General features: G+C 39.9%; 1 protein-coding gene across 2 annotated transcripts; it reads right to left on the minus strand.

The window, feature by feature from the left end:
• Nucleotides 1-262: 262 nt before the first annotated feature.
• Nucleotides 263-6,690, minus strand: LOC113682567 (carbohydrate sulfotransferase 11). 2 transcript variants are annotated; one of them, XR_016179412.1, is made up of 4 exons: nucleotides 6,012-6,690; nucleotides 5,805-5,860; nucleotides 3,387-4,883; nucleotides 263-2,127 (listed from the first exon to the last, which is right to left on the minus strand). XR_016179412.1 is itself a non-coding variant. In XM_027199731.2 (3 exons), exons 1-3 carry the CDS (start codon nucleotides 6,109-6,111, stop codon nucleotides 4,038-4,040), a joined length of 1,002 nt encoding a protein of 333 aa, XP_027055532.2. In that variant the 5' UTR covers nucleotides 6,112-6,690; the 3' UTR covers nucleotides 263-4,037. The 2 variants fall into 2 exon arrangements, 1 of the variants encoding a protein (XP_027055532.2); XM_027199731.2 differs by having other exon boundaries at nucleotides 263-4,883.
• Nucleotides 6,691-8,467: the final 1,777 nt, after the last annotated feature.

An 8,467-nucleotide genomic window follows, 5' to 3' on the forward strand; every position in this document is an offset into this window, starting at 1 on the left:
GCACAGATGAAAAATTTACCGTGAAATTGAAAGATGACATTACTTCGTCGCGTACAAGTTTTGAGGGCTCCCCCTTAACAGCCTTCGAATGAGCGCTGTATTTGAAGCGGGAAACATTAAATAAGCGCCGCGTTGCTAATTCGAGTAAATACGGTATGCGAGTAAACCGGTAAAATATCCATTCGTCTGCGTGTCAGTCAAATTCAAGCACGGTCAGTCACGGCCCAACAAAATAACTTGTATTAAGAAGTCAGTCAGTTCAGTAGTATATGATGGTTTTTATTTACAACTATATACAATTTTTCGGACTACTGCCAATATTTTCTGAGGTAGCTAAATGCAAAAAAAAAAAGTTTGGAGAAGTCAAGTTCTTGTCTAAGTCGTCAGAGCAAGTGGAGTGAGAACATTGGTGACAAGAGACTTATTACTGAGTTATCTTCAAGATCAATTGCCTCACCGCAGAGCTTTCGGCGCAACCAAAAATCGTGTTGCATATTTCAACGTAAGAACACAGTTTTTGACAGAAAATTTTACAATACCGTTTTTCAGTCTATGTCTTACTTATAGGTCTTAGTCATATTCACATGAGGTGTACACTGTTGGTCCGTCACTGCGTCTTTGGTAGCAATCCCTGTGCGAACGTTGTGAGTAGGGTAGTTAAATGCATTTGGCAGCGAACGTGTTAATCAGTCAGCGAGATATCATACGTCATCAGTTTAGTAAGCCAGGCTGTCTGTCTTATCAATCAGAGAGTCAGTCTGTCAGCTAATCAGTTAATTTATCGGTCAGAAAGTCAATCTTTCAGTTAATCCGTTAGTCTATCAGTCAGAGAGTCAGTCTGTCAGCTAATCAGTTAGTCTATCAGTCAGAGAGTCAGACTGTCAGCGGATAAGTCAGTGTATTATTCAGACATTCAGTTTGTCAGCTACTCAGTTAGTCTGTCAGTCAGAGAGTCAGTCTGTCAGCGGATAAGTCAGTTTATTATTCAGACAGTCAGTCTATCAACTATCAGTCAGAGAGTCAGCCTGTCGGCGCATAAGTCAGTTTATTATTCAGACAGTCAGCCTGTCACCTAATCAGTTAGTCTATCAGTCAGACAGTCAGTCTGTCGGCTAATAAGTCAGTTTATTACTTAGACAGTCAGTCAGTGAGCCTATCAGTCAGACAGTCAGTCTGTCAGCTAATAAGTCAGAGTTTATTAATCAGAAAGTCTGTGTATCAGCTAATCAGCTAGTCTATCAGTCAGACACTCAATCTGTTAGGCTGTCAGCTAATAAGTTAGTCTATCAGTCAGTCTGTTAGTCTGTCAGCTAATCAGTCAGTCTATCAGCCAGACAGTCAGTCTGACAGTCTGTCAGCTTATAAGTCTCTTATTCAGACGGTCAGTCTGTCAGCGGATAAGTCAGTTCATTATTCAGACAGTCAATCTGTCAGCTAATCAGTTAGTCTATCAGTCAGACAGTCAATCTGTCAGTCTATCAACTAATCAGTCAGTCTATCAGTCAGACAGTCAGTCTGTCAGCCGATAAGAAAATGCATTATTTAGATAGTCAATCTTTCAGTTAGTCTATGCTTCCAACTGACAGTTGATCAGTCCATCGTTCACCACATCATAAATGCTAATCAGTGTGATAGCCCTATAAGTAGGAAAGTTGAATACATCTGACAGTTAACGTGACAATTAGCGAGTTATTTGTTGGGCATGAGTTTTTCAGTCTGTCTGTTAGTCAATCAGTCAGTCTATTGGCCGGCAGTCAGTCAATCGACATGCTGGCCAGAGTCAAACTGTCAGTCAGTCAGTCAGTCAGTCAGTCAGTCAGACAGTCAGACAGTCTGTCAGTCGGTCAGGTGGTCAGATGGTCATTCAGCCAGGTAGTCAGTTGGTCAGGCAGTCGGTCAGTCAGTCGGTCAGTCAGTCAGTCGGTCAGTTGATCAATTAGTCTGTGTCCACATAACTGGTTCCAATCCAGATGCTCGCCTAGCGACTAGGATAATGTGAGACATCTGGTAGCCAACATGTCAATTCGTCAACGCGTTTTCCGCATGGCGTCAGTTTAGTTGGCCAGTAAGTCATTCTCTCAGTCATTCAAAAAGTCAGTCAGTCAGTCAGTCAGCCTTACAATCAACCTGCAACTCAGACAGTCAGACGGCCAGTTAGCCAGCAATTAATCAAGTCAGTCAGTTCCTTAACGTACCATTAATACTAAATCATGTGATAGCCTTGTGATTTTTGTAGTTTAAGGCACCTGGAAGTTAATATTTAACTCAGTCAGCGAATCATATGTTAGGCACAAGTTAAGTAAGCCAGTCAGTCTGTTAGTCAGCCTGTAAGTATGTCTGTCAATTCACCGTTGTGTGGGTCAATTCGTTTGTCAGTTGCTCGGTTAGTCATTCTGTAAGATATGGGCCATCAGCCATTGTCTATTGATCAGCGAGTCATTCAGCTGGTTGGACAGTCGGGCAGTCAGTCGGTCAGTAATTAAATAGTTAGGTTAGTGAACATTCAGTCTTGAGTTGGTATCTGAGTCACTAAGTGTGAAAATCACGAGGTTCCTAATGACATTAATCACTAATTAGTCGTGTGTAAGTTGATCAGTCACTCAGTCTGTCGAGCTTTCTAACAGCCAGTAATCTTCAGTCTGTCATTCAGTTGTTAAGAGAATTAGTCAATCATTCAGTTATTCGTCAGTCGGTCAGTCGATCAGCTATTGTCAAGTTGAACATTCAGCATTCAGTCTCGCCGTCAGTTAGTAAAGAGGGTACCAAAGGCGGGGGGGGGGGGGTCTAATTTTGGCCTTACTCGCGCTTCACATATAAACCATTTGCCCCCCTCCGTCAGGCAGTTGTCTTTTATTCTCTCGGTCGGTGGGCCATTTGGTCACTTAGTTAGAGAAGAGTTAGTCCTGATTCAGTTTTTTCATTCAGTTAGCCTGTCAATCAGTTTGAAAATCATGCAGTGAATACAGATATTTAAATCATTCGTCAGTGAGTCAGTCGTTTGTCACTCAGTCATTTGCTTAATCAGGCAGTCATAGAGTCAGTTATTAAGTCACTCGGTCATTCAGTTGCGCTGTTAGCCTGTTAGTCAGCCAATCAGTAGATCGTTAGTCAATCCGAAAATTCTTACTGTAATGAGCGATCAATGCGATAACAGCAACGATCTTAGGTGTTAATTTCATTCCGATTGTAAACTTCTCCTATTCTGACAAGTTTATCTCTATAATTTGTCAAGTTAGTTCGTTTGCCATCTAACGGAATACCTCCGCGTTCGGAGTAATTTTATCGGTTTCGAGGTTTATCTTTCTCGTCTGCATCATCCTAGCTGGCAGTAGGTCTTGTAACGTGTTAGTTATTTGCTTTGAAATTAAGATAAATCTTGATTTTACCTTTATCATTATCATCACGAATGTCATCAGGTAATCTACCTGTTGTTGTGAAAGTGATACTGTTGTCAGTATGTTAAGCGTCTCTGTGGCTTCTCTCAGTCCTTTTTTAGCTTGTCAAAACCTTGTCTTTGTCAGTCGTTAACACGGCATACTGTCATTGTTTTTGCACCATCATAGTTTACAAACCTTTTCCTTGGGTTTTGACGCGAATTTTGACTTGATTTTGGACTTGAGTCTTGAGTCTTTTGACTTGACTTTTCGTCGGAATTTTAAACTTAACCCGTTTTCATTCAAGAGGAGGGGAAGTATTTGCTGCATTTTCCGTAAGACTGCCACGGCGATTGGAGTTGAACTCGTAATGCAGACATAATTTGTCTTCTGGGTAGTTGATAATTAATTGACTGAACTCCATAAAATCTTCTGTCGCTAAACTAGGTTCTCAGATCAACCATTGTTGTCTTCACATGTCTTTGACATGGCGTCGGAGAATGGATTATCACTTACGTGACCAACAAGTGTTCTTCATGCGACAAGGCATGATGAAGTCATAGCATCCCGTCGATTTTCGGCTGCATCACTTGACTAGAACAATGTGCAGTCATTAACTCAGCGTTTTCATAAAAAAAAAAAAAAATGTTAAAATATTCATACTCAGGAGTACTCTTCCATCGAATATCCGAACATCTCAAAATCATGCCTGTACTTGTTATACAATTTGCCTTTAGTCTGCTTCGGCAGCGACTTGAAATACTCCTTCGCTAGACTTTTTGTGGGTAACTTGTATCTAGAAGTCTTATTGTGTGGAAATTGTACTTTATCATTCGCCTGGAGAATGTTCAATAGCTGGTCAGCTTCAGTATATAAATTTTCAAACTTTCCTATAAAATCGTAGTAAATTAAACACGGATGGCACAGCATGTCGTACAGTTTCCAGTGCCAATCCATAAACTCGGGCTCAGAATTATTAATAAATTCAACAAATTCTGCAAAGCTCACACCTTCTCCCGTCTTGAGAGACCTGATATCGGGATTATGCCGATATTTTCGTATGATATGCCTGCCATACATCTCTTTAAACAGCGTCAAATTGTAAGAGTCTATGAACTTGTTTCTGTATGCTGAAACAAGTCGCTCAAATGGGTGTCGAACGAACAGAAACTTGTAGTAAGTGCTGAGTCTGTGAACAATCTCCTCCGCAGAGTATTGATTCAAATATCGAAAAAATCCTAAGCTGCGATTATGCACGTCCGCGGTCTTAATACTCCATGGGTCAGCGGCGTCACCATTCATAACCATGAGCACTCGTTTCCAGTTGGAGCAAGCCACTTTCGGAATGTAACAATAGAGTAGTTTGTGATAATCATCCACAATGATGTTTCTGAAATAGTACGCGGGGATTTCGTTGCTTGAATGTGGAGGGAGAAGTTCTTTTGGGTCTCGCTTGTGACAGTAGTCAATGAGGTGCTTCTTCCGCAACTCTTGGGTCTCGTCAGTTGTCTGAAAGAAAAATGACCTTTGTACTTGCCTTTGGAGTATTTAAAACCGAGTTAGGAGAGAGTTCTATCTTTTTAAACTCTAACCTCCACAATATCGAGTCTATGCCATGGCTAAGGTATTTCTTGTTAGTGTTTTGCTGCTAGGAGCTTTGCTCAAACATTGCTATTAAGAAATTTGACTGCGAAAACAAACTATACTAACATTACGATAAGTATTAGTAGATAATGCAAATTTAATGTTGAAAAAATGACGGACGACAAATAACAGGGAACCAGCGACAAGCGCGAGAAAATTAAACACGTGTGATTATGTTGCAGTTGATGAAATGTACTCCTACATCTGGCTGGTTGAGTTTGTGATGAGAAGTAGGCTGGCCAGATTTTCTGAGCCAATCAGAAACCTTCTTAAGGCTACGGTACGTTTACCTGTAATTTTCAAATATTTGTAAGTAGACATAGAATTGGTAAAAAGAGAGTTTTATCAATTCACACTGCTGAAAAAAGAATTAAAAGAAGAAACAGAAGGTTTTTTCTTCTTTAAAGAAAGAATTACGTAAATCGTAAAGGGAAAGGAGGATTACGTCATTATTTTACAGCCTGGGGCAACCTTGGAAAATTTAAACTAAAAAATCTTCATAAGAAAGATTTGTTTCTAATATACAACTTGGAGTAGACAAAATCAGGAGTGGATGCAATATGTGTCAAAGGATAATGCAACTGTTGACGTGACTTAGAACCAACAAAGCGATTCACTTCCGACAAAAACAAGGTTTAATCTCCTGGAACAGGATTTAAGTGTTAGACTTCTCAGATGTCAAGTTTCATTACAAAGGGCGCTACCAATGCCTCGTTCTGATATAAGAGTCCGGAAATCTATCTAAAATATTAAGAATTATGGGCCTGGAGAAAGAACGAAACAAACCTTCCAAGTATTTTCTCGAAAACTGTATACATCGTGACGTCTGAAGTTGTTATTTTCTGCAAAATAAGTGTTTTTTTTCTCAAATCAACTTCTGGAGAGAACCAAGGATTATTTGAACCGAAAGAAAAATAAACTGATCGAGGAAATCTGAATAGTAGATGAAGAAAAATTTTGACAGATGTTTATTATGATTGTCGACACGTTTACCTGCGAAGTTATCTTCGTTTTGATTACGAAACGCTTCCCAAACCAGTAAACCAAACAGGCCTAACAGTGATCCCAGACGAAACAAAAACAGTCTCACCATGGGGGAATTAACGGTGCCCAAAGAACAGACGGCTTTAAAACCATGGACTCCGAGCACTGTATCGAGCTTCTCAGTAGAAATCCAAGCGTGTAGAATGCTTACTCGGTGTCTTGCGCAAGCAATGACCCTTTGTGGCAACTTTAAAGAGCTAGATCAAGAACATTACAAGAGATTTGTGGTATGAAGATATTTTACGCCATGGTAACCAAGCGTAAAGCAAACATGATCCAGTTGTGCTTCTCCGCTGAAGCAGATGATTTTGAAAGAAGGAAAACGTTTTCTTCCAGTCACAGTGTTTGGGTAAACAGAGCGTTAGGGCGCCACCTGTTGTCGAGTGATGCGACCTGATGAACCGAACAGGATGTTTAATAGACCTGTAAACAGAGATAATGCGCGTTTTTTTCCTGACAAATAATTCTTCCGTGTTGTAATCATGACCCTGTAGACAGGCAGAAAGGCAACTGTTGAACAGAACGCTTACTACGGTCAATTTCTTTAAGAAAGTCCTCTCCAAAACGCGACCACCCATACTGACTTCACTGCATGTGTGTCGCTAAAACACGCACCGTGTCTTTTATCGATATAACTTAGACCAAAAACAGACTTTATTGAGACGCAAAAAGATCAAACACGTCGGTGACGAGAGTTTGTAGAAATATACGCTTGGAGCTCCGCTACGTGACGTAATCCCCGTATGATTAATATTTGACGGCAGTAAGTTAATACTGTTTCGAAATCGATTATGGTGTATTAATGATCGAAGGAACAGCGTCAAGAAATTTTGGTCAATATTCGGTATAAGGGCTTTGAAATTTAACTTATTTCCTGAAAAAACGTTCTGTCGTGATGCATTCTGTCCAACGTCGTAAGTTTTGTGGTTGCCCGTTTGTTAAAAAAAATACCTGTAACAATGTTGACGTTCGTTTCAGTACCATGGAAACCAATAAGAATGACCCTTTACTCCTGATTCTGTAACAGTAAAACAAGTTCAGCGTAAAAAGTAATCTGGAATACATGCACCTTAGTGCTAACCGATTCTCAGTTGTGACGGAAACTGCAATTCAAATATGTCTCTCATCTATACGAGTTTTTGGAGCTTTCAGTTTATCTACCGAGGAGGAAAATTTGCAACTACCTTTATCCGTACTAACTTGGGCTTTTGTTTGGAGGTGAGAGTCTTGATATTAGCTCCTCCTATAAAGTTCTTTATGGTTTTCACAAAATAATGATTATCGTCCTCTAGCGCAATTTCTGCAACTGCCATTGAAAAATTTCTATCGGTCGATAGGTTTGCGCAGAGGAAAATTCGGTAACAACCGATATAACATTTTTTTTTTTACTCTCAAATCTGGAGCATGCGCATACCGTTGTACCTTGCGTTTTTTGGTTGGGGGGAGGGGTATTTCAGATGATTTAGTTTGTATTTTGATTGAAATTCTCGTCAATGGTCATGGCTTTTGCGATATTTCGTGGCCCCTATGAGAGCGGTTTTTTTAAAGGTAAGTTCCATCAGGACGCACTTATCGAGATAATATGTAAACAGGACTTTCTTTGAGAACAGCTCCGATCTGTATGCCTAAACGCATTTGCAAACTAGAAGTGCCACAAAATAGTAGAGTTCCTGTTAAGCTTGATAACAGGGCACCCTCTCACTAATTTAAGTGTCCCAACGATTACTATCGTTGGATAGAGCAGAATACTTTGACACCATGCAGTCACAAAGTTTAAACGGAATTATGAAGCCGATTCAACCCTGCCAAACTAAGGCCAGTCGGTAGCTTGGAGAACGTTTTTGTCGACGCAGCAAACAGCGATCAAGGGCAGATTAAGGAAATCTTTCACAGGAAATCTTTCACAGGAAATCTTTCACAGGAAATCTTTCACAGGAAAGAGTCCAACTTTAATTAAGAAAGTCAGGATCTTTTTTCACACTACAGCCTAAGAAATATTACAAGACAATATAGCTTTATATACTTCATATTGAGTAATTGAGTATAGCGACAAGCGAGCCAGCTGTAGTCGCAAGAGTTTTGGTGTAGGACAAGTAGTACAAAGAACCCTCAGTTCTGATGGGAGGGTTTCGATTGTTCTTTCTTTCCTTCTTTCTTTCTTCCTCTGTTCCTCTCTTTCTCTCTTCCACTCTTTCTTTCTCTCTTTCTTTCTTTCTTTCTTTCTTTCTTTCTTTCTTTCTTTTTTTCATTCATTCATTTATTTATTCATTCGTTCATCTCAATACTGCATCTCTGTGTAGGCGAGATAACTAGAGGGGCCGTGAAAGGAACATAAATGAATGTTACGTCACACATTTCTTTGATCTTTACCCTCACAAATATCAATTTAAAAACAAGAAACTTTT

The sequence above is a fragment of the Pocillopora damicornis genome, chromosome 8 (genome assembly GCF_964200805.1).
Source record: "Pocillopora damicornis chromosome 8, jaPocDami1.2, whole genome shotgun sequence".
Lineage (NCBI taxonomy): Eukaryota > Metazoa > Cnidaria > Anthozoa > Scleractinia > Pocilloporidae > Pocillopora > Pocillopora damicornis.

Bases quoted from the DNA above. Each gene is read 5' to 3' on its own strand.
- LOC113682567 (XM_027199731.2), bottom strand. From the start codon at position 6,111: ATGGTGAGACTGTTTTTGTTTCGTCTGGGATCACTGTTAGGCCTGTTT. The intron at 5,861-6,011 runs GTAAACGTGTCG...CTTATTTTGCAG, and splicing joins AAACGAAGATAACTTCGCAG to AAAATAACAACTTCAGACGT. The intron at 4,884-5,804 runs GTTTGTTTCGTT...TTTTTCTTTCAG, and splicing joins TTCGAGAAAATACTTGGAAG to ACAACTGACGAGACCCAAGA.